The sequence below is a fragment of the Rhinichthys klamathensis genome, unplaced genomic scaffold (assembly GCF_029890125.1).
Source record: "Rhinichthys klamathensis goyatoka isolate OS25496 unplaced genomic scaffold, OSU_Roscu_1.1 h1tg000040l_1, whole genome shotgun sequence".
In the NCBI taxonomy this organism is placed as follows: domain Eukaryota; kingdom Metazoa; phylum Chordata; class Actinopteri; order Cypriniformes; family Leuciscidae; genus Rhinichthys; species Rhinichthys klamathensis.
In genome coordinates, this window is record NW_026606587.1 from 8,273,318 (window position 1) to 8,299,650 (window position 26,333).

The following is a 26,333-nucleotide window of genomic DNA, read 5'->3' on the forward strand; positions in this document are numbered from 1 at the left end:
GTTTAAATGCTGTTGATATTTGAAATCACCAAAACAAACATGCCCCTACCCAAAAGGATCACACACCTATCTTGATGCCCACATTTACGCACACGCTATGCAACACAGGCAACGACTGCCACCCGAGGGTATCATGTCATCAATAAGTGAAAGCAATTTGTGTTACATTATGATAATTCAGATCAAATGCCTAATTGTTATTTAGCTCCTCTACTCCTTTGATGGCAAAGTCATCCCTTCCATCCCAAAAAACGACACAAACAGCTTTCATGAACAGCTCCCTACATAACACGATAGTCCAAGTAACTAATACCTTACAAATGTGACAAGATTAAGGGGTTATAGCGATCAATAAAAGGGGAACCAAAAGAACGTAATCTCGCTTTTCGGACACACTTTGGGAGCCGATGCTTAAAACGGGCAGTGGAGGTGGTTTATAATAATAATAATAATGTTTTTTTTTTTAACAGCGTTTTCAAAAATCCCTTTCTGGACCTTTAATGCTGCTCAGAGGGCAGTAAAAAAATCCGAAAAAAAACAAAATTCTACATTTACGCCAGTAAAGTCATAAGATTCAAGTAAAGTCAAGTCGAAATATTTCGAGATTAAAGTCGAAACAAAATAAAATCTTTTTACTTTTATCTGGGCTTTCAACAAAAGGAAATTCTACAGGTGCTAATCTACCAACATGGCATTACCATTTGTTTTAGGATGTTACAAAATATATACTGTGCTGGAATAGACTTTACAGGCGAAAACACTTTTCAGACTGCATGGATAGCCAGCTTTATATCTGAGGAAATCACGGGATCCGGCCAAGTGATTGGATACAGAATGATGCACTTAAAATATATCCAGAAAGGATTTACGGGGAAGAGAGAGACAGTACGGTTACTGTTAAGTGTTCTCGACCCAGATGGCGTTGCCTATAGACAAGCACGAAGACACGTAGGCTTCGAGTCAACGTGCCACATAAAGTTTGGACCAGGATTGTGATACCTACTCGGAGGTACCTAGGCGGAGTCTTCATGCTCGTCTATAGGGAACGCCATGGTAATGCCATGTTGGTAGATTAGCACCTGTAGAATTTCCTTTTGTTGAAAGCCCAGATAAAAGTAAAAAGCTACTATTATATTTAGATCCATGTCAGAAGCAGTTCGACTTCACAAACGCATTTCTTAAAAAAAAAAAGAAAAAAGAAAGAACTTCTACGGAAGACTGTATTCTCGTAATTTTGCCTTTATTCTCGAAATGTTTCGATTTTAATCTCGAAATGCTAGATTTTTTTTTTTTACAGATTTTTTTTTTTACGTTGCGGTTCAGGGCTTAATACATAAAAAAATACTATCATGTCAGGCAGAAAGGTAAATATACACAGTAGAGTAGGGAATCAGGAGAGGTTGAGATTAATGTTTTAAACCTAACATTTTGAATACAGAAATTTGAAATGAATGACAAAATCGATTAACGCTGATTCATTCAATAATCAAAATCAAGTGGCTGTCTATATGGGGTGGTGAATCACTCACTCAACCAATTCATTCAAAGACTGAGTCATTCGGGAACGAAACACCACTCTGTGCTCCTACTTGGATTATGAAATATCGGCAGAAGGTGGCGACAAGTCACTTTGTTAAAGGGGTGGTATAATGGCCCTTTTTACAAGATGTAAAATAAGTCTCTGATGTCCCCAGAGTGTGTACCGGTATGTGAAGTTTTAGCTCAAAATTCATTTTTTTGTAGCATGTTAAAATTGTCCCCCTTTGAGGGTGAGCAAAAACGCGGTGGTTTGTGTGTGTCCCTTTTAAATTTAAATACTTTAAATTGTCCCTTTAAATTTAAATGTTGTTGCTCCACAGGGCGGAGCTTCAAGAGCTTGTGTGTTAGCAGTACCTCACACAGACTTCTAAAGTGTCAGAAACTGTCCTGCCTTTTATGTTCAAACCGAAGTCGGACAATAATGGAGAGACTCAAGAAGAAGTGACAACATGTAGAATGCAACAGGTTGTTTCTGATTGGTTAGTTGATGAATTTATGTAGCTGATGTGGAGTTAACTATCTTCAAGTCATTGATTAGCATATTCTTTCATGATAATCTATAAATCGCTAGTGTGGGAACTGTTTTAAGATGTCTACAGAGTGACATGCTATTGCATTTGTGTTACGTACTGTATTGCAATAAATTTGAAAAGACGGATGTGACAGCTTGAGCAGACTACTACAACAACTCTTCCTCTTCTCAACACTGCCTCACAACTTTGTTGCTTGCGTGTTCCTGGGGGCCGGATTTATGTAGATTTTAGGATTTGTGATGTCACTAACCTGGGAGGAAGCTTGTGTAGTCCCTACCAACCGTTTGTTGTAGTCTCTAAAAAGAGATTTCTGTAAAAGAAAATATCTCTCTTTGCTTTGAACGGCTAAAGCAAAGAGCCTTGCTCCGTCCTTCCACGGCCCTCGACCTCGTCCTGCTCGCCACATATAACCAACCACCCCTTTAATGAATGAGTACTTTATTTAGGCAATTAATGCTGATTCATTCAGAAATCAAAATCAAATGGCTGTCTATATGGGGGGTGAATCACTCACTCAACCAATTCGTTTAAAGACTGACTCATTCAGGAACGAAACAACACTCTGTGCTCCTACTTGGATTATGAAATATTGCCAGTAGGTGGCAACAAGTCACTGTGTTAATGAATGAGTGCTTTATTCAGCTGATTAACGCCAATTCATTCAGTAATCAAAATCAAGTGGATGTCTATAGACCCCTTTTGCGCCGACATCACAATTACGTCACGGCTCTAGCTGGAGGCAAAACAAAGTGAAAACTGGAGGCGGCCAATACAAACCAGCACAGATTTGGCTACATAATAAGGAGCTTAAATTATTATTATTGTTATTAAATGTCATCTTGCTGTGTTGTTTGGTGCCGTGCAAGAATCGCCTACAGGCTCCAATTTGAAATTTTATCGCATAATGTTTTCTAAATTATTGTGATTATTTGTGAACCATCTATGATTGTATACATTGTTGTGATATATTGTGATAGACTTTTTGAAGAACCTGGTAAGAAAGAATAATCAAATACATTGTTAATTAATATAATTTTAATACATAAAAAATATTTTTATTTCTAAAAAATAATCACATCATTTAAATTGCACTGTAATGTCACTCTTTACATTGTCGTCTTCTGGCCTTGGCACTGGCTGGCAGTACTGCGGAATGTAACGTTGCCACAAGTCTTGTACATGACCATTCATCACATAGTTATAGGCATCTAAAGATTTATATGCCCTCAGTTTTTCTTTACGCTCGGTTTCTCTATTAGGTAGGTGTAGAAGTCAGGCCACTCAACTGAGGTAACGTTAATCCTGTCAGATCGTCCATGCATTGAGTGAGCGTGTAGGCTACGGGTTGGCCAATCTGGTTCCGTTTGTGGAAATTAACTATTGAAAATAACAATCGCGGTCCTGGACAGTGAGTGACCTTACAAATTAAGGTTAAAATCTGATTTTCTCCAGTCATTGTTAAAAATCAAGCTAACAAACTTGCTAACTAGCGTTAGTAAAGTGGCCAGAGGGATCGTTCTGCCTCCACCTAAGCTCTGCCCACAAAAAAAGTCACCATGTTTACCAAATGAAAAGGGGTCTATGTTGAGTGAGTGACCTTTGAGGTATATGAGGTATATAAGTACCTCATTCTTTCATTCACAACACTGTCTGAAGGATGATGCAACTCTAGAATTTGAACAGGGTGTATGATTTACCTTTTCTAATTATATTTATATATATATATATATATATATATATATATATATATATTGTATAAATATATGTATATATGCACATATATTGCCCCCCTTAGACAAGTAAGAGTTAAGCAAAGATCCAGTCCATGGATGAATCAAGAAATAATGGAATTATTAAGAAGTAGGAATAGAGAGCTTTCTATTTTTAGAAGAACAAAGAAACAAGAGGACTACGAAAATTTTAAAGCACTTAGAAATTTTGGTCAGAAGACTATAAAGGCGGCAAAAAGTAATTTTATAAAAGAACAAATTCAGATTAATAAGGAAGATTCTAAATCTCTGTGGAAAGTGCTGAATAGGTTCCAATCAGTTGGTAAATCGAAGGTCATAGAATCAAAATTAGGATTAGATATAGATGGTAAGATTGAATTTGATAAAAGTAAAGTTACTAAGAAATTTAATCTTTTTTTCCCCTCAATTGCAAAGAGCTTAGTGGATAAGCTTCCTTTGTCTAAGGGATTATATGGAATAGATTTTGTTAAGAGTTTTTTTATTTAAAAAAGGGAATAGTACCTAACTCTTTTGTTTTTATTAAAGTTACAGTAGATGAAATTACTAAGATGTTAGAAGAACTTCAGGTGTCCAAGTCAACTGGGCTCGATGGTATTCCAGCGAGATTCCTAAGAGATGCTGGTGATACTCCAGTTATTACATTTATTGTGAATCTTTCTTTAGAAAAGGGTATAGTTCCATTGGACATGAAAATAGCCAAAATCATTCCACTGTACAAGAAAGGTAATAGATATGATCCTGGAAATTATCGGCCGATTTCCATTCTTAGTGTGGCATCAAAATGTTTAGAAAAGATAGTGCATAAACAGATTTATCAATATGTATGTAAGAATGGATTAATTTATGAATTTCAATCAGGTTTTAGAAGATCTTATTCGACTGATACTTCTTTACTTTATTTAACAGATTTTATAAGAAAACAGATTGATGAAGGTAAAATGTGTGGAATGGTACTAATGGATCTTCAAAAAGCTTTCGACACAGTGAACCATACAATATTGCTGGATAAATTAAGTGTCATGGGTTTTTCTAGTATGGTCATAGCCTGGTTGAACTTTTATTTAACTGGGAGAACTCAAAGGGTAATAATTGATGGGGTACTCTCTGAAGAGACAAATATTGATAATGGAGTTCCTCAGGGAAGTGTCCTAGGTCCCCTTTTATTTCTCTTATACATAAATGACATGCAAGCTGTTTGTGATTGTAATATGTTTTTATATGCTGATGACTCTGCTCTACTGGATTCTGATAAGGATGTTTCTAAAATTCAAGTAAGATTAGGTGAGGAGCTTTGCAGGGTAAGAGATTGGCTCTCTGATAACAAACTTTTATTGCACCTAGGAAAAACTGAATCCATATTATTTGGGACGAGAAGTAAACTGAACAAAGCTACTAACTTGATTATCAAGGTAGAGGATTATATAATATCAAATATAACTACTGTTAATTATCTTGGATGTGTTTTGGACAATGATTTAAGGGGTACAGGCATGGCTATGAAAATTTTAGGGAAAGTTAATGCTAGGACAAAATTTCTTGCTAGATGTGTTGGTTTTTTGGATAAGCAAAATTTAAAAATACTTGCATCATGTTTAGTGTTATATCATCTAGAGTACGCATGTATTTCTTGGATGTCCGATTTGTCTCGTTTTTGGCTGGTTAAGTTACAGAAATCTCAAAATAAATTGATACGGTTGGTTTTAGGTTTTAATAGTTTTACACATGTTGATGCCTCCCATTTTAGACATCTTAAGTGGTTACCTATAGAAAGTAGAGTTGTGCACTTTAAATTAAAGATGGTACACAAGATAATAAATAAAAGAGCTCCGTCATATCTTAATATGTGTATCTCTAGGGTATGTGAGACACACTGTTGTAATACTATAGGCAGAGTTTAATGGCCATTACATTATGTCGCTTTAGAACAATGTATGGTAGAAGGTCTTTTGAATACTCAGGGGCCCAGGAATGGAATAAGCTGCCTCTAGATATAAAGAGTATGTCAAATATGGTTGGTTTTAGCACGAAAGTCAGAAGTTGGTTATTGGATAAGTTGTATTAGTGACTTATTTGTATTAATGTTTGGTGGATGTCTAATTATGATGTATGATGTCTAAGTATGATGTATAGTTTGGTAATGTGTATTTTTATTGTAGTGTTGTAAATATACCAGTATGCAGTGCCATGATAATCTGTCTCTAGGAGTGAAGTTGTGCTTTACATCAAGGATCACAATGGAAATATTTTTTTTAACTTTATTGTGTTATCCTTGACAAATGAGTGTATTTTTCACTACTAATTTGTCTAATAAATCAAATCAAATACACATAAATATATATATATATATATATACATATATGCTTATGTACATATATATTTACATTATAAACAGAAATGCAAGGGGGTAAAAAAAATTGTTCTTTCTCAAAACACTGAGTTTTGATTTCTAAGCGGTCAGTTTATGTATAAGTGTTTTCACACATGATCATTGGGTGTAGGTAATCATGTAAATGAGTGTGGAATTTAAATGCCAGTGTTTTCCAAATTAAACAAGATCTGTTAGTTTTGAATGATGTGTGTAATGCAGAGAACTGTGTTTAGAGTTTTGCAAAAAGTTTGTTTTACAATATCAAACTGAGTTTAAAGCACGTAATGTGCTTGTAGTTTGCAGACTTGGTCTAAAGATTAGGTATATGAGTGAATGGTTTTACTAAGTGAGCCTCAAGTACCCCTTTTAGTGTCTAAGCAATTTTAAAAAACTGTAAACGAATTATTAAAATTATCCTGACCCGTCCTCAAAAATTACACAAAAATTTAATTGTCAAATAAACTCAGAAATTGCATGAAAAGTATCAATCAACGTAAAATAATTTCAATTCATGCGTCACATTTAAATACGCAGAGTAATGCGAGACCGTCAAACCGCCAAATCATTTCATTGCGTTGTACATCAGGAGCAGTTGTGGGAGTTGAGCTGTTGAGTTGTTCATTGGGAGTTGAAGCGCGCAGAGACAATCGGCAGAGAAATGTTACGGATGGTTTTATTCCATCCACACGCACTGAAACACTAGCAGTTCTGCATGTTCACATTCTTCCACCAATGAATGGAACTGTCTGTGTTTTAGTGAGTGCACAAGAATAAAACTAATGTTATGCCGGTTTGTGCAATTGCTTACTGCAGTGTTAATGACAGATCATGTCAGGTAAAAGGGAAGCAAAACGTTCTGCAGATGATATTTAATGTTATGTCTGCTGGCTTTATTTCTTCAACAGCTTCAAGTTTACAGCACTTTGGTGTTCTATACAGGCCATTTCACGTTTGTTTTCACGCACCACTTACTATATTGAGACTTTTCACTGTGATCCACAGTCTTTAAATCCACAGTCTTTCCTGTCATGGAAAAATCTGTTTGCTTATAGCAGTACTTGTAACTGAATAGAAAGAACACAAAGTAGCCCTTGTTTAGCTTGGAGCATGTCTGCTGTGGTGGCTCAACTGGTAAACCGGGTGCGTTTGTGTGGCAGCGACCCGGATTCGAATCCAGTCCGTTCCTACATTCAATGTCTGTTCCCATTTTCTAACTGATGTTCTCCGGATAAGTGAGTTACTGATATACTGGGGGTTGTCAGTAAAAGGTAAATTCTTAAGCTGTGGCATTATTTATAAAGATTACTTTATTGTATTTGAAGTGCACAATAATGATTCACTTGAAAACACTTCAAGTTTACTTGGAATGCCATTGCAATGTGTTTTAAAATCACTAAAAGTATGACCTCAGTTTGTTATCAGTATAAAATAAATGTATGGTCAACACTCATAAAGTGTAATTGAATTGCAATTGCAATGTCACCAAAATACATTTGAAGTTTATGCTGAGTGAATTCTGCATTTCAAAACTTAAATACAAGAGTAGATATTTAAAGTGTACTTAAAGGATTAGTTCACTTAAGAATTAACATTTTCTGATAATTTAGATAATTTCTGATAACTCACCCCCACATAATCCAAGATGTTCGTGTCTTTCTTTTTTCAGTCGAAAAGAAATTAAGGTTTTTGAGGAAAACATTACAGGATTTTTCATCTTTCAATGCAGCTTCAAAGGGCTCTACTCGATCCCAGCCAAGGGATAAGGGTCTTATCAATCGAAACGATCGGTCATTTTCGGAAAATATTATAATATATACAGACAGTATATACTTTTTAAACACAAATGCTCGTCTTGCACTAGCTCTGCGATGCGCCACGCATTACGTAATCACATTGAAAGGTCACGCGTGTTCCGGTTCGAAAAGGTAGGGTAGGGCGAAAAACTCCATCTCATATTCTCCTCCAACTTCAAAATCGTCCAACATTGTTGTTTTACCTTTTATTTATGTTTTATTTTTTTGTAAAGGGCGTTTGACTTAGTCTTAGCATGTTCGTTTTGTAAACACTAGATCGATACTTCCGCCTACGTCACGTGTGACCTTTCAACGTGATTACGTAATGTGTGGTGCATTGCAGAGCTAGTGCAAGACAAGCATTTGTGGTTAAAAAGTACATAAATATGTATTTCCTTTTAGAAAATGACAGATCGTTTTGCTAGATAAGAGCCTTATTCCTCAGCTGGGATCATATAGAGCACTTTGAAGCTGTATTGAAATGGCAATTTGGACCTTCAAACCGTTGTACCCCATTAAAGTCCACTATATGGAGAAAAGTCCTAGATTTTTTTCCTTAACTTTATTTTCTTTTTGACTGAAGAAAGACAGACATTATCTAATACATGGCGGTGAGTAAATTATCAGGAAATTTTAATTCTGAAGTGAACTAATCCTTTAAGTATACTTGGAATAGTTCCACTTTAGCACAACCAAGTATATTTAATACAACTTTTGTTGAACTTCAGCACTGCTTTTGGACAAAAATAAAATGCATATAGTACAAAATTAGTTGTTCCAATTTAATAGACGTTAAGTATACCAATTTATAGTGTGCCACAAATTTAGTCGTACATATGAATAAATTGTGCTTAAGTATACTATTTCTGACTAGGGTAGCATTTGATAATATGCAATTAAAATAGTTGATGCATAGGGATGCTCTATACTGAATTGAGGCTGCAACAACTACCTGATAAAATGGAAAGCAACAGCAAAATATGTATCCATCATGTTTTCTTTGAGCATTAATTAAAAAGCTGAGGTGCAAAGTATGTCTATACATTTTTCTCATTCAACAGGCATTTTTCTCTCAAATGCTCTATCATTGGTCAATGAGAATGGCTTGTTTTCAACACTGTTTGTGTTTTAATTTGAATGTATTAGTGTATTAAGTTTAATTTGAATGTATTTGTTTCTCTCTGCAGGAGAAGAAATGAGAAGAAACATTGAGCATATTTCACACCCATAGACAGTTTCGCTGTATGGCAGATTGACAGTATGGTGCCTCCACTCCAACTCTTTCTTCTACTGCCTCTAATTCATCCAATTATAAGTCATGTCCATGAAAACTCTCTTTCTCTGACGACTCATTCAAATCATAGCCTGTTGTCCTATTGTTCAAAAAAACAGACTTATGTGCTTGTCAAAAAAACTGATCATGGACTGACTGCCAATGCTGCATTAGAAGTTGTCAGACCATTTCTTCGTGGCTTCTATGGGAAAAGTTTCATGAAATCAATTGGAGATTCAAATGAATGGACTGAAATCAGAAATACTGAGGACATATTTTCATCAAAAACGTCACATACTGAGATAACTGGGTCAAGGGGTAAATTTGGGTCAAGGGGTAAATTTGTAGTATCACACAAAGGCCGAGTGAAAAGAGGTTCTACTCAAAATGTCATACTACCACAAGATGCCGCTCTAAAAGAAAAAGAGACTGTTGATGGGACAGAGTCAATGACAGATGAAACATTTACTGAATTTAAAGAAAAAGACTTGTCATCCGTTGGGTCAGGTGATGTGGTAATACCTGAAGAAAATCGCTTTGTTAGGTTGTCAACAGAGGCTATAACATATCTTGGTGGAGAGCATGCCCAGAACAGACCACAAGTTCAGACTGCTCATAGTGTGCTGGCTAGTTTGGCCACAGTACATACAAATCCAACAATCAACCCTTCACTCCAGACCCGCCCTTCTGCAACTGCACCACCCAATGAAAAGCCTGTATCCACTTCCAATGGGATGAGACAATTGGACGGAAACAGGACTCGACTGGAAATAGGTATAGTACAGATGAAGTAATGCTACGTTCACCTAAATAACCATAATTACAATGTTCTTTTACTCAGTTCTATAGCAACATTTATAGCGAAATAGTTAATTACAGTTACAGTATATTTCAAAAGTGTGGTAAATATACACACACATATATATATATATGTGTGTGTGTGTGTGTGTGTGTGTGTGTGTGTGTGTGTATATTTCAAAAGTATGTTAAATATACACACACACGCACACACACATATATATATACGTGTGTGTGTGTGTGTGTGTATTTAACATACTTTTGAAATAAAGGCCCTGTATACAGGGCTTGACATTAACACCCGTCAAATGCGGGTGGATTTCAGCAGTGGCGTGTAATGCAGTCACTCCTACTAGCCACTTTGGCTGCTTGAATTTGATAGGTTATATAATATATATATATATATATATATATATATATATATATATTTCATTTGAAATCTTCTAATAATTCTTCTAATAAATAATGTAAAAATTCCAGTCTTGGTGAGCATTCACTTAAACACAGTCAGCTATGTCTGAAGTGAAGGTAAAGTTAAGAAAGAAAACGCATGTGTAACAGTATAATGAATCCATGTGTCCGGTCTTAAAGTGACAGCAGCCTAATATACCTGCTGCCAAATTATGAGATAACATTAAAAATATCTATATGGCAGTTTTTTTCCCCATGGTATCGTCATAATTGTGTCCAGTGAAAATGCTCAGTGGCTAGTAACTAAGTGGCTAGTGAGCAAAAAAGTTAATGTCAACCCCTCTCTCTCTCTCTCTCTCTCTCTCTCTCTCTCTCTCTCTCTCTCTCTCTCTCTCTCTCTCTCTCTCTCTCTCTCTCTCTCTATATATATATATATATATATATATATATATATATATATATATATATATATATATATATATATATATATATATACTATATTTAAATTCATTGTTTTTATATTAACGCTTTAACAAAAACTAGAGGAAAAACTGTTTGATGTTTTCTTTTGTTTATCAGGCAGTTTGGGGATAACCACTCCAGCTAAAATTCAGCCAAAAATACAGTTTACCACTTTACGATCATATATTGAAACCACCTCTCTTAGCACAAGCAAAACCAGTCTACAACTAGAGGCACCAGCACCAGGAGTGGACATCGTTAGTTCCGACTATTCACAACCAAAAAGCACTTCACAGTCAACAAGATCTTCAAAAATACCCAATGACCAGTTAAAGGAACCAGGAACTAAAAGAACAGTGATCGATATAAAGAACACTAAAGGTATGAATTATTTGTCTGAAAGATGAAAAAAATGGGGGTTAATTTCCTGGTCTTTTGGAACATTAGTGTTTTTAGTGTGAGTTTGGCCACTTGTGAGACTGAGACAAACGTTAAAGGCCGACTGAAGTACCTTGGAATGCGCAGCTTTGTATGATGCGTTGACGTAATTTCCACTCAAACAGGAAGCTAAGGCGGGACATATTGAATGGCTACTCCCCCTTTTCAAATAGCCAATAGCATTTAGTTTACCTCACAGACTGCAAGTCGTACTTGACAGCACCATGGAAATGAATCCGAGCGCTGATGATACGTTGGATTCAATAGTAGAGGAGTGAATAAATTAGCCATTTCATTCCTAACTAACCAACTTACAGTTGGAAAACGGAATAAAACTCGAGCAACCGAACACACATCTCAAACCAGTGGCGTAATTTTGTTTAAAAAAGTGGGTGGGACAGTCTGGTGTGTGGGGTGTCAGGGGGAGAAGGTTGCAATACAATCCAAAGATATATGTGCAATATGTGTACAATAAAAAATTTCAGAAAAAAATAACATTACGATGTCAAGAAATCAATTTCAATAGTACATTGTGTTTAATTTGCTATTTAATGAGATCTACTAATATGTATTGTTAGTGCCGAGAATTTTCACGTGAATAAATCCAAAGATCCGTGACTGCAGCTTGTGTACTTTCATGGGCAAGCGTGTCAGAGGTTCTGGGTTCTATTCCGCACTCATATAGTTTTTTTTCCTCAAAACCGAATATATTTATCAGTGGTTGTATATAAAGCAGGGACACGTTTGTGGGGATGATTAGGAGGCCATGATGGACAGAGGCCACTGGGCAAATTTGGCCAGGATGCCGGGGTTACACCCCTACTCTTTCAAAAGACATCCTGGCCAAATTTGCCCAGTGGCCTCTGTCCATCATGGCCTCCTAATCATCCCCATATACTAATTGGCTTCATCACTCTGTCTCCTCTCCACCAATAAGCTGGTGTGTGGTGGGCGTTCTGGCGCAATATGGCTGCCGTCGCATCCTCCAGGTGGATGCTGCACATTGGTGGTGGTTGAGGAGATTCCCCCCTTCTATGTAAAGCGCTTTGAGTGCCGAGAAAAGCGCTATATAAATGTAATGAATTATTATTATTATCAGTGTCTGGTCTCGTAAACGTTACTGCTAGGTATACAGTCAGACTGACAGTCTTACCTGAACACTCACATGAGATCGTCCCGTCTGTCTCCCCTCTGTCTCCCGTCTGTCATCCCGATCCAGATCTCCAGTCATCGTGTTCATCCTTCACCTGCAAAGAGTTTCCACTTCAGTCATCGCCAGCTAAGTCTTCATCACCTATCAAGTCACCATACTTTCACCATTGTCTGGTTCCTGCTGTTGTCTCATCACTCTGCTTTTACTTGAATAAATAATTTCACCTTACCATCTGTCTGTTCCCTTCTGTGAGTGTGACAGAAGACCAGACCTCAAAGAAGCACAGGATGGGCATCCTCCTCACCTCGGTGAACCCAGTTAACTTTCTTCTCACCCGCTTTCAAGATGCTCGGCCGATCGAGGACTATGTAGAAGAGTTCCTTGATCACGCGCATGAAGTACCCTGGAACGAGGACACATTAAAGACCGTCTTTTGGTCTGGGTTGGACAATCACCTGTATCAGCAAGTTCCTGCAGCTGCAACGGTTATGTGGATTGCCTTATACGATAGAGGAAGCCGCTCCAGAGTCTCGTCCCTCCGAGACCACCGTTCTAGAGCCTCCTCTCAAGATGGCCGCCGCCACTCCGGTGGCTCGTCCCAAGATGGTCGCCGCCGTTCCAGAGCCTGGTCCCAAAATGGCCACCGCCGTTCCAAAGCCTGGTCACAAGATGGCCGCAGCCGTTCCAGAGCCTCATTCCAAGATGGCCGCCACAACGCCTCCTGAGTCCTCAGTCAAGATGGCGGCCGCCATGCCTCCTGAGCCCTCAGTCAAGATTGTCGCCACCATGCCCCGATCCTTAGCCTTCGCCCCAAGTCTGGAAACGACTCCCGTCCTCACCCTGATTTCGGAAGCGACTCCAGTCCCATCTTCCAGAACCCTGAATTCCCACCCAACCTCCCTCTACCACCTCCTCCTGTCTTCCTGCCCTCATCATCTCTACTGCCCACTGTTAGTCCCGCATCTCTCCCTCAAAAAACCTTCGGAGAGGTGGGCTTGCTGTGGGACTACCAGCCCTTAGCGCCATCGTGGTCAGGGGATCCCTGGGTTTCCACTCCACCTACCGAAGCTAGGATTCTACATCGACCCATTGGTCTACTGACTCAGCCTTGGCTCCTACCTCCCTCGTCTCCACCGTGGCCCATCAGTGCTCCAGCTCCACCAGGCTCCCTCGTCCCCCTGGATTCACCATGGTTGTCCGTCGACCTGCCCTCAACTCTGGACTGCACTCCTCTGGCTCCGCCTCGTCCCCCAGACTCCATTGGACTCCTCACTCTCTTCAGCTCCTCCTTGGTCCTCTGTCTCCACCCCGCCCTTCTGAGTCCCCGCCTTCACCTCAGTTGCCAGAGCCATCGGCTTCATGTCCCTCTGAATCCTCAGTCTCACCATGGCCGGTCAGACCTCCATCTCCACCCTGTCACCCTCTCCCACTGGTTCCGCCTCTGTCACTCGCCACCCTGAAGTCCTCAGCCCTTCAGCCTCCATGGCTCCTCCCTCCATCAGCTCCACCATGGATCATGATCCTTCCAATGGACCATTTGTTGTGCAAGGTCATGCTTTCCGGGAGGGGGAAGTACTTTCACAGTCACCAGCTCAGTCACCAACTCTGTAACCTGTCTGCACTACACTTCCCATCATCCCCACCTGCACTCAGTCAGCCATCACCATACCTGCTGCTGATCATCACCAGATACTGATTCCCTGCACCTGCACTCCCTCATCAACACCTGCATCACCCTCACATCAGTGTCTGGTCTCATCAACGTCACTGCTAGGTAAACAGACTCCTTACCTGAACACCTGAGATCTTCCTGTCAAGTCTCCTGTCTCCTGTCCGTCATCCAGATCTCCAGTCATCATGTTCATTCTTCACCTGCACAGAGTTTCCACTTCAGTCATCGCCAGCTAAGTCTTTATCACATATCATAAGGTCACCATCCTTTCACCATCGTCTGGTTCCCGTTCATACCTGTCAACACTCCCGTTTTTCCCGGGTTTCTCCCGTTTTTTAGCCCTATCTCCCAGACCCCTCCCGGTTTGTTATTTCTCCCGATAAACTCCCGTAATGTGCATGGCCCAAACTCCTTTATGAATAATCGGACCAATATGTTTGTCTAATGTTGACCAGTTGCCAGATCTTGTATTAAATGCATTATATTCACACAATATACACACCATATACAATTTCAACCCGTTTGTCATCTCAACCTGGCAACCTATAACCCAGTTGCGCAGTCGCGGAAAGCTTAACCCAAGCGAGCGCCGAACGGTCCCCAGCACACAAATCTCCCGGATTTTGAAAACCAAATGTTGACAGCTATGTTCCCGTTGTTGTCTCATTACTCTGCTTTTACTTAAATAAATCATTTCACCTTACCATCTCTCTGTTCCCTTCTGTGAGTGTGACAAGGAACCTATGATGTAACATCAAGAATTTTTAATCTGTAAAATATTACCAGCTCAAAAACGCAGTGAATGTAAATTTTTCTTTAACTTTTGAACTTGATAACTGCTGAATCTAAGTTGCTTAAAAGAACCACTAAACTTATTTGTAAGAGTGTAGTTAAATATATATTTATATAGAGCTAAAACGTCTCGGTTACGTATGTAACCCTAGTTCCCTGATAGGGAACGAGACGCTGCGTCAAACGCTGTGGGAACGCCCCTGCGTTGTGCGTCATGAAGCACGTATGGAATCAGCCCAATGGAGAGACGGAACGTCATAGGCGGGTGACGTCATCGACCAGGAAACTATAAAGCACCCCAAAAACACAAGTGCATCAGCTTCTGATAGGCCTGAAGGAGTGCTTAACGGGAATGCCGGGAGTATGGCAGAACGACGCAGCGTCTCGTTCCCTATCAGGGAACTAGGGTTACATACGTAACCGAGACGTTCCCTTTCAAGAGAACTTCGAGCTGCGTCAAACGCTGTGGGAACGCGAATACCCACGTCGCCATAGGAGCAAGTGACCGTCATGTGAGATCTAGCGCACAGCGGACGAGAGCACCTGCACGGTGAAGACCATCCAGTCGCATCACAAACCTCACTCAGGGAAACTCCTGACAATAAAGCTTTGGATGCAGCCATACTCCTAGTAGAGCGGGCTCGTACAGCCAAAGGTGAAGGCTGACCAGCCGACTCATAAGCAAGTGAGATAGCCTCGACCACCCACTTGCTCATTCTCTATTTAGACGCAGGACACCCTTTCCTGGGTGGCCCGAAACATACAAATAAATGTTCTGATTTCCTCCACAGGGCAGCTCTGTGGACATAAGCGTCTAACGCCCTCACTGGGCAGAGCAAATTAAGTTTCTCCTGGTCTGACGACAGAAATGGAGGAGGACAGAAAGCCTGCAGAACTGTAGGTCTAACAACATTAGTAGGGACCTTAGGAACATAACCTGGCCTAGGGTATAGAAAAGCCTTAACCATGCCAGGCGAAAATTCCAGGCACGAACTGCTGGCCTCAGCCTCAAAGTGCCACGAAGGAAACGAGTTATAAGCGGGTGTCTCCCAAGAGAAACTCCACTGAAAGGGACGTGGTAAGCAGCCAGTGCCGCCACATACACCTTTAGTGTGGAGGGGGATAACCCTGTGGAGAAACGCTCCTGCAGGAATTCCAGCACTGCACCCACTGGGCAGTTAACTGGGTCCTACAGGTGTTCTCCATACCAAGAAGTGAAAAGTTTTCACTTCAAAGGCATATAGCTTCCTCGTGGATGGAGCTCTGGAGTGAAGGATGGTCTCAACAACCTCGGTTGAGAGACCGGAATCTAAGAGCTGGGCCCCCTCAGAGGCCAAGCCCACAGTTTCCATAACTCTGGGCGGGGGTGAAATATCATGCCGCCCGCCTGAGAGAGTAGATCCCTCCTGACCGGGAGCTCCAAAGGAGAGCCGTCCAGGAGAGAAACCAGGTCCGCAAACCATACTCTGGCCGGCCAGAACGGGGCTACTAATAGTAGGCTGACCCCGTCCCGGCGAACCCTCTCCAGAACTCCTGGTAGCAGAGCAATCGGGGGAAAAGCGTACAGACGTGACCTCGGCCACGGCTGCACCATAGCGTCCAACCCCAGAGGGGCTGGATGACTGATGGAGAACCACAGACGACAGTGCGATATCTCCTTGGAAGCGAATAGGTCTGCCTCGGCGCGACCGAAACTCAACCAAAGGAGCTCCACCACCTCGGGGGTGGAGTCTCCATTCCCCCGGCCTCGGCCCCTGCCTCGACAGAGAGTCCGCTACCACATTCAAATACCCAGGAAGATACATTGCTAGTGATAGTAACTTCCCTAGGGACCACAGGAGGACCTGACGGGCCAACTTGTAAAGCCGGCGAGACTGCAGGCCCCCCTGACGATTTATATAAAAGACCACCGACGTGTTGTCTGACTGAACTAGCACATGATGACCTCTCAGGTCTGCCAGGAAGTGTTTCAGAGCCTGAAACACTGCCAACATCTCTAGACAATTTATATGCCATGATAGATGATGGTCCTGCCACAGACCTTGGGCTGGACGACCACTCATGACCGCCCCCCACCCTGTGAGGGAAGCATCCGTCGTTAGCTTTATGCGACGACAAAGAGCCCCCAGCACAGGATCTTTGGATAGGAACCAAGTTTCTTTCCACAAGACCAGAGCACGAAGGCAACGCCGCGTGACTTTGATCGTGTGGAGTGGATTTCCCCTCGGGGAGAATCCCTTGGTCCTGAGCCACCACCGCAGCGGTCTCATGTACAACAGGCCAAGGTATAACGTTGACACTGCTGCCATCAAACCCAACAGTTTCTGAAACTGCTTTACAGTGAGTAGCTGGCCTAGCTTTACTGTTTCAAGGCTGAAGAATCGAAGCGATGCGGGTGACCTAATCCCAAACAACGCCCAGAAAAGTGGTCTCCAGGGAAGGAGATAAACACTTTTCTTCGCGTTCAGCCTCAACCCCAACTTCCTGATATGCGCGAGGACGACATCTCGATGTCGAACCGCCATCTGCTCCGTAAAGTACGGGGAGATAGCTAGACCGAACGGAAGAACCCTATATTGGAATGCCTCGCCCCCGAAGGCAAACCTCAGGAACTTCCTGTGTTGTGGAAGTATGGAAATGTGGAAGTAAGCGTCCTTTAGATCTATCGTGACAAACCAGCCCTCGGACCTGATTTGTGACACGACCTGCTTGATAGTTAGCATCTTGAATTAAGCTTCCCTACCGAGCAATTTTATAGGCGCAAATCTAAAATTGGACGCAACCCCCCATCCTACTTTGGAATGATGAAATATCGGCTGTAATAACCTAGCTCCAAACTGGGAGGAGGAACCCGTTCTATAGCCCCCTTTTGAAGGAGCGTTTTCACCTCTTGTTCCATTACCAGAGCCTGCTCGGGGCCCACACTATGGGCAGAACCCCTCTGAGTTTCGGTGGACGACACCTAAATTGGATCGCATAACCTCTTACTACTGTCTGCAGGACCCACTGAGATATTCTTGGAAGGCTTTTCCACTCTGCCAAACAAATTCTACTAAGGGTACCAGTCTCTCGAGACTGGTCTCTGGTGTAATTTGAGCAGCAAACACAGCGCCCTGTAACGGCGCACCGGCAGGGAACAACTGGTTTGACCGCTCTGAGACCCTCCTCAGAGGGAGCGAGCGTCCCTCGGGAAAGCACTCGCTGGGACCGTCTACGCCCCGGCATGAAGGCGGGGTTGGCAGAACGGGCCCCTGAGGGCACTGAGGAAGAATGGGCACCGTAAAAAGAGGTGAACACCTTTCTCCCTCGATGGGGACCACCCTCGGTGTCAGAGGAAGCGACCGTCCCTCGGGAAAGCGCTCGCCGGGACCGTCTGCGCCCCGGCATGAAGGCGGGGTTTGCAGAACGGGCCCCTGAGGGCACCGAGGAAGAATGGGCACCGTAAAAAGAGGTGAACACCTTTCTCCCTCGGTGGGGACCGCCCTCAGCATAGCCAATATAACTGTCCTCAAATCAGTTCTATTGCTTTTTTTTTAGTTATTTTATATATATATATATATATTATATTATATTTATTTTTCAAAAAGCTTTGGCTGAGAGTGCCGCGTCTGGTCCCACTGTCCAGCAGGGGGAGCGCGAGACGCGATACTCTGCTTTGCTGCGCCTATGCGATGAGCTCGTGGACGGCCGGGGCTGCTCCCGCCCAGCAGCCCCGTGGACGTGAACTTTTAATGGAAGAAACCTTTTAAAAGCTGCTGCCTGCTTCTTTTCTTCCTGAAATTATCAATGACAGTATTAACTAAGTCACTGAATAACCCCGCAGGGGAGAGAGGTTCATCTAAAAGAAAGCTTTCTCTTTCTGTTTCATGTTGGAAAAAAATAATTTTACCACAAATTCGGCAGCCTGACGCAGTTCTCGAACCACGTCAGTACTGCCTCCACACTCACGTCCTTTAGCAAATCAGCCTGGTATGCCTGCAATATAGACATTGTATGCAGACACGACGCAGCCTGACCTGCCGCCAAATACACTTTACAAAGCCGAAATATTTCATAATGGCTTGGAAGGTAATGCCGGTGCTTTAAATGACAATGCAGCCTCGGAAGAGAGATAGCTCGCAAGCGTCTCTTCTACCCGCGGCAAAGCGCCGTCTTTTCTTTTCAAAAACCTAGCCCCCGTTAAATCTGAATATGTGAATGATTGGGGGCTAAAATTATATCAGAAGCCTGCTTCTTCCATAATCTCGACACCTCAGTATGGAGATCATGAAAAAACGGCAAGCACCGGCATGGAGGTTGCACACGGGAAGGGAGAAATCTTTCATCTAACTTAGATTTAATAACAGACTCCTGCCTAGCCACTGGCCACTCAATGCTTAGTTTTAATACAGCTCGAGTGAGAACCTCCATGAGCTCTTCGCTTTCGGGAGTGTTAGGTGGCGAGTCCTCCACATCTCCCTCGTCAATACTGCTATTTTTATCTCCTAGTTTTTATAACTATATAACGATAGTTGCAGTACTGGTGCCTCAGCCCGGGCGGAAGAAACCGCAGAGCGTGCTTCCAAACCGGGCTGAGACACTGGATCTAACAGGTAAAGGCAGAGATAAGGCAGAGCCCGTCTCTAACCCCGCTGAAAGATCCATTTTGCGATCACCACGATAAGTGTCGCCGCTCAGCCTCGGCAGAAGCGGGACTCGAACCGCGGGGAGCGCGCACCGAGCACTCTCCTCAGAGAGCGCCCGGCGGGAGCGGAGCGTCCATAAAGGCAGACGCTCGCAATGCTCGCAGCCAGCCCCCTCGAGAGCTGACTGGGCATGCTGCACTTCCAAACAAACAACACAAAGAACGTGTGTATCACCGCCCGTTAGATAGCGCGAGCAGGGAGGAACACACTTCTTAAATGCCGTTCGCTCGCCATAGTCTCTCATACAAAATTGTTTGTGTGGTGTAAATGTGATAACTCCTGCCTAGCAAATACTAAAGACAGACACAGTGTTTACACTCAGACAGATTCACATATAGCGCGACTGAAGGCACAGAAGCTGATGCGCTTGTGTTTTTGGGGTGCTTTATAGTTTCCTGGTCGATGACGTCACCCGCCTATGACGTTCCGTCTCTCCATTGGGCTGATTCCATACGTGCTTCATGACGCACAACGCAGGGGCGTTCCCACAGCGTTTGACGCAGCTCGAAGTTCCCTTGAAAGGGAATGTTATCTTCTATGGGAGACTGACTGCCATTTTTAATTGTGTGTGTGCTATTGTGCCTCATGAGCCCCAATAACATATTGTATGATTACGGTATGTCTCTGTCTCTTTCATACATTTTTTTTAAAAATAGAAATGTAATTCTTTAATACTAGTTCAATAGTAAAAACTGCACTTGTCATACTCATTTGTCCCTTTTAAATTTTGACTGTAATATGATTTTTTTCTTCTAACCAATGACCAAAAAGTTATGAAAGATGCTGTCTGTGTTAACATGTACAAGTGTGTGTTTCGACAGTATGTTTTTAGTACATATGAATGATTTTGTGTGTATGAAGTTTATTATGGTTTCTTGGCATGAGAATGTGTATGGATACATAGGTGACAGTTCATAACTGCTTCACATTATAATAGACTTACAGATTATGTTTAAGTCAAATAAAGGCCAGAATACAATACATTACTTTTTTCCCACGCAAATTGCTGAAAGTCATAGCAAGGCTGCAGATATTGAGCAGTCAGATATGACAGATTTTGATAATCATGTAGTGTTATGATAGGCACAGAATCTGTCATTGATTGTATAATTCCCAGTTTTTCCTCTGTAACTATTTACAAAGTTCAAATGTGTGATGCATATTCATTTAAAACATATTCATCTTTTAAAAGTTATGTAGTGTATTCCAGCTTTATTTTTATGAGCATTCATGTTAATTAGAGATCAGTTTGTAAAATGTACAAATTGCAAAAGGATTGTATATTGTTGAATGTGTTGTATGTAGTTACATGCTTTCCTATTGTTTGTTATTGTGTTTTGCCAGTTACCTCAATAATATTTCCTGTACCCCTTTTGATTTCCACAGGTATATCACCTTTTCTAAGTACAAGTACAACCTCCCCTCGCCTGACTGGACATGGCCATTTTGTATTCTCTGAAAATGATAGAAGAGTTACAGAGACGGACCAGTCAGTCTCACAGGGAATAGTTCCATCTTTGAAGTCAAACCCTGCCTCTCCAACCCATGCCCAACCCAAGGACCCTTGTGGCACTGTTGTGGGGCCCTGTGTTTTTTCCAAAGATCAAAACAATGCTGACAAATATGGTGCAACAAATGGCAGCTTTTTAGTGTGGGCAGACTTAAAACGCACACTGTCATTTGCATGGGAGCTGCATGTATTTGGTTCTGCTGCCCTCTTCCTTCTGCTTACTGTTGGCTCTGTTCTTGGCTTAGCGTTAGCTCCCAGCTTGAATTGCCCCCACTGTGGTGAACTGATACTTGCCAATAGCCTCTTGCTAGTTGTGGGTGCGGTTAGAGCTGGCAACTTTTTGCTTGACCCATATGGGACACGGTTCCTCCTGCCGCCTCCTGTAATAATAGCTTTATACACGCTGCCGTTACCACTGTTAATTTTGGCACAGGCTGCATTAGTGATATTGGTACTAAAAAAGGCAGGAGTAACTTGGCTACCACCAACACTTCAGCACCCCCCTCTTTTAGGAGTATTAGCTGTTTTACAATGCACTCTCCTACTTGCTGCAGACTTACTTTCCCCTGCACTTTCACCTGCTGTTCCCATCGTCCTACAGAGCCTCACGCTGACTGCAGGCCTGACACTGTGTTTAGGGTACCTTTTCTTTGCACTGCCACGCCTCTCTCACACAAATGCAGCTCGGGGAAGAAATAAGGCAATAGGGGAAGAAAAAGTGAGGGTTTTAGCATGGGTGCTGGCAGTATGCGCTCTTCTTGGGGCACTGTGCTGTCTTTTGCATATTTATTCCTGCATGTGGCTATATGGACTACTAGGAGACTGGAGGCGCTTCCGTTGGGCATGGTGGCTCTGTCAGTTCTGGGTACGACTGTTGGAGCTTGTCTGGGCTTTCTGCCTGCTTTTGGTGTCTTCCTGGGTCTTCTGGAGACCCAATGGAGGCCACATATGTGGAGCACCAAGACAGGAAGGGGCTGCCACAGAAAGCTTGCCCTCACCCTCTCAATCATCAAACTCTACCAGCAGACATACATGCTGGGCAAAGATTGTCCAGAGCCTCAAGGTAAGGCAACAAAGGAAATCTGAAAGCAATGGAATTGGAGGATCCAGTAGTAGTGCAGTGGCCGGAGAGTTGCCCAATAACTGGGCTGGACAGGAGCGATCAGGGGCAGATATTAGCAAGAGCCTCATACGAAATCAGGATCCACTCAAAGACAGCAATCTGAAAAGCTTTGCAGGGGGCTCTGCTGGTTCATTGCTAAGGGTGCAGCCACGTGCTCATCCACCTCAGTGCTCTTCAAGTAGCAGTCTGGACAGGGAAAAGGAGTCCAACTTCTCACTCTGCGATTTTGACCTGCGCCCTCCAACCCCAATTGACCTTGGCCGCAGTATTGATGAGGCACTTCATCGTGAGCATCTGTTAGGGGGCGAAAGTTTATTCTATCCACTACGACCACTTTCACCTCCTCCATTTCCAAACATGTGGATGCGACGGAATAGTGACCCCCACATAACACTGTCATCGAGCAGTGATGAACACACGTTGCTCACAGAGTCTTCTACAGGTCTGGATCGCTCCATTCCTAGTGCTGTGCCCAGCCGACAGGTCACAGCTCCCCCTACACCGACTCATCAGGGCTTCCGTTGGGTCTCTGAGGCACCAGTGCCTTCCTCTTTGTCCTGCCCGGTCTCACTGCACCCTTCCCCAAGCACAAGCCATACCCTTGTGCCCAGTCCAGAAAACACAAGGCTTTTTCTAACCCCTGACCTTGAAAGTTCACAATCAAATAGTAAAGGGGGGCATAGATATTTGAAAGTCACGCGAAATGATGACTCAGCCAGTGTTGACAGTGACATTATTGACCTTTGAACATGGTGTGGCACACAACAACTCCAGGTTAAAACGCATTCTCCAAAAATCTGAGATTACATATTTAATCATGACTTGCTCAGATGAATGGAGTCTAATTGTAGTATAATGGTACTTAAAGGGGAAGAGAAACACATTTATTGGATCAGATTTTAGTAAGTGGAGTCAAATGTGAAGTGCGATCAACACTAAAAATATTTACTTCTGATTTTTTTTCTTCTGAAGTCTTGTTTACAGTTATGTACATACAATAGAAGTCTATGAGGCAAGGCATTCTAGAAGTGTGTATTTTGTTTTCACTATTATAAATGTTTTTGTATAAAATGTTTTTTATTTGGTCTGGAAAGTTTTCCTAATTGTCTTTTTAGTGGTAAGACCACTATTATAGGCAGATTAACTTCTAATAATGTGTTATTTGAGTAATTTCTGTTGGTGGGGTGTCTCCATGTAAAAGACTTCACAAAGAGTTACTAGTCTCCTGTCATTACTTGTAATATTTAGGTCTTGTGGCTATACTTGTGCAGTAGTGAGTACGTTAATGTTTATGCTGTTGCAGTGCCTTGTCCCATAGACCAATTTAAGTGCTACTAAGCATTATGAAGACCTGAGTCTGGATAGTAATTTTTTTCTTCCTTCTTTGCACTGCATTTAAACAGAATTTATACTGTATGTGCCAGAATATGTTGACTTTCTTGCCCATGCTTTGTACTTCCAGTTTATTCCCGCAATACAGTGTACCGAAAACATGCAAAACTATTCCCACAACTGGAGTTATGTGTAGTAAAATCATTGTTATATAAATGACTAGGCAACTGACAGAACAGCAGACCAAAACTTTGTTGGTGTATTCAACAGTTTAGCCAAATTTCAATACAGTTGGATGCTCAACTCATCATTACTTTATACAATACAGTAGAACTCATATCTGAGCAATAAATGATAGAAAGCTGAGTATAACTAAAACAGATTATATTTTTGTTTGTAAATAATGGTGTATTGTGGTTACATGCAATGCATTTACTGTGAATGACAATCTTTCCTATTGCAAGAATATTAACTGATCCCAAAAAATACACTATTGTCAGTCAATGACAGATGCATAGACAAATGCATTTTAACATTTGTATAGGTTTCCTTCTTTAAAAAGAGAAATAAGTGCCATTGTAGAAAATAAACTGCATCACATATTAACCAGGCACTATATGGGCTTGTATTGTGCTGTGACATATATTTTTTAATGAAATTATTATCTTTCATTTCAGCTTTAAAAAAGTCTGAATGAACTGTTTGCATGGTACTGACACCTGCTGTAATTTTATTGATCAAATGATCCTCAAACCCCACACATGGTATACTGTCAAGCATACTTTCAGCATTTAAAGAGATGATTTATGAAGGTGAAGTAATGCCGTGCAGTCCCAGCTAGTTATGCCAGAATGTGGTAGTCCCACGTATCTTTATTCATGTCTCTATGTATTTTTGTGGTCAAGTGCTTTTGAATAAAACAGAAAGTGTTATCACCAACATACAGTACTGTACTATATAAAAGCCTTTTAATTGAAGGGTCAGTTTACCCACTGAGTTATCTTACTTCCCAGATGACTTTCACAAACTTTAATCGTTTAAATAAGCACTGCATTTGTGCTTGGCAAATTTAAGCTAAATGAAGTCATATTAAAATATTGGTAAAATTATTATTTAAACAGAAAAAAACAGAACTAAAAAAAGATGTTCACATAAATGTGTTATTTCAAGAGGTATAAAAAAAACACCACTTTTTGAAGAAATCAGCCAATGAATAGTGCACTTACAGTACTATAGTTCAGTGGCGGATCTAGAAAATTTTACATGGGGGGGCAAAGGGGTGGCAAGAGGTCTTGGCAGGGTGGCAGGGGTAGACGGTACATGGGAATCCCTATATGTGAATTGCTTTAACAAAACAAACACAAAAACACTTTTAATCATTATTAAATGATTAACGTTATTGTTTAATCATGCCCTTACACACTACAAAGGTTTTTAGGAATGATTTATTAACAAATCCCTCTGAAAATATCTTCAGAATACTGCTAAGTGTATAACTGGAAAGTTTGGTGTACATAGGTGCTACACAGGCTGAGATGTTTGTCCTGGAGAATGACAAAAAAAACTAATTTTGAGAAAACAGCATTTAAAGATTTGTAATGTAAAAATTCATACTTTTTTTAGTGGAAACAACTATTTACAGACACAATATCTTATCAAATCATTAGCAACAACAATACAAACCGCCTAAATCACAGCATTTATGGCCTTCAACTGAACAGAAAAACAGTCAAAAACGCATCTCTAACTGTCAGAGCACGTCACGTGATGCATCTGAACGAATCACGTTGTCAGAAATTGACATCAGCCAATGAGATTTCGGTTTTAGAGTTAAATGCCCATTGTACTTTCACGATTGGTTGCTGATTAAAAGGAAATGACCATATTTGGATACGACAACAATGTACAGGAGAGAGAAGAGAGCTTTCCAACGGAGATGTATGTGATGCACTGATCTATGTCATTCTATATAGATCAGTGATGTGATGACATTGACATGCAGCGATCGCGGAGCAGCATGTTGATTTAGAACGACAACTTTTGTTGAATTTAGGAGAAATCTGACGCAAATAGACAAAGTGTAGTAAAATAAAGTCCTAAATGTGTTTTTTTGGAAAAAAAATTCACCACAAGTAAGAAGACATGTTGAAGACAAATATCAAAATCTTAAAATTAACCAGTGAAAAAAACCCCGATGTTTTTGTGTCTCGCCTTAAGCTGTTCTTGTCTTTACTAAAATCAAAATTAGGCTAATCAAAGGGAAGAGTGCTCTTACAAATCACGAGGGAGCGAATTGACCGCTGATTTTGGCTAACGTAATACGCGCTGTTTTTGCTGATGCTGAATCGTCTTTAGTATACAACACATTCATTACAAATGTAACTTTAAGTTAAACGTGCTCACTCTCTCCAGTCGGGTTGCAGGGCCACCTTACCGCAGCAGACTCGCTGTGTGTATTCGAGCCGCCAACGCCGCCCGCTCTGCACGTTTGAATCAGGGACGCAGGGGGGAGGGGCTAATAATATATTTGAAATTAAAAATTAAATTGTTCACTTTTGGTAAATGTATTGTTTAGTTCACTGTTTTGAGAAGCTTGTGGACATAGTGGCAGGTTGTTTTTACAAGTACAGTTTTTTGATCATCAAAGTTAGGGGGGCAGCTGGGGGGGGCAAGGCTCGAGAGTGGGGGGGCACCTGCTCC

General features: G+C 41.5%; 1 protein-coding gene across 2 annotated transcripts; it reads left to right on the forward strand.

Moving 5' to 3' along the window:
* Positions 1–9,588: 9,588 nt before the first annotated feature.
* Positions 9,589–23,070, forward strand: LOC130082007 (proline-rich transmembrane protein 3). Of its 2 annotated transcripts, XM_056246745.1 has the most exons (3): positions 9,589–10,031; positions 11,046–11,309; positions 21,055–23,070. In XM_056246745.1, the coding sequence occupies exons 1-3, from the start codon at positions 9,707–9,709 to the stop codon at positions 23,046–23,048; spliced, it is 2,583 nt and encodes an 860-aa protein (XP_056102720.1). In that variant the 5' UTR covers positions 9,589–9,706; the 3' UTR covers positions 23,049–23,070. The 2 variants fall into 2 exon arrangements, with proteins under 2 accessions (XP_056102720.1, XP_056102721.1); XM_056246746.1 differs by lacking the exons at positions 9,589–10,031; positions 11,046–11,309 and adding an exon at positions 13,776–14,068.
* The last annotated feature ends 3,263 nt before the right edge of the window (positions 23,071–26,333 follow it).

Coding starts and splice junctions, on each gene's coding strand:
- LOC130082007 (XM_056246745.1), top strand. CDS start 9,707: ATGACAGATGAAACATTTACTGAATTTAAAGAAAAAGACTTGTCATCC. Junction 10,032..11,045: donor CAGGACTCGACTGGAAATAG/GTATAGTACAGA, acceptor TTTGTTTATCAG/GCAGTTTGGGGATAACCACT. Junction 11,310..21,054: donor CGATATAAAGAACACTAAAG/GTATGAATTATT, acceptor TGATTTCCACAG/GTATATCACCTTTTCTAAGT.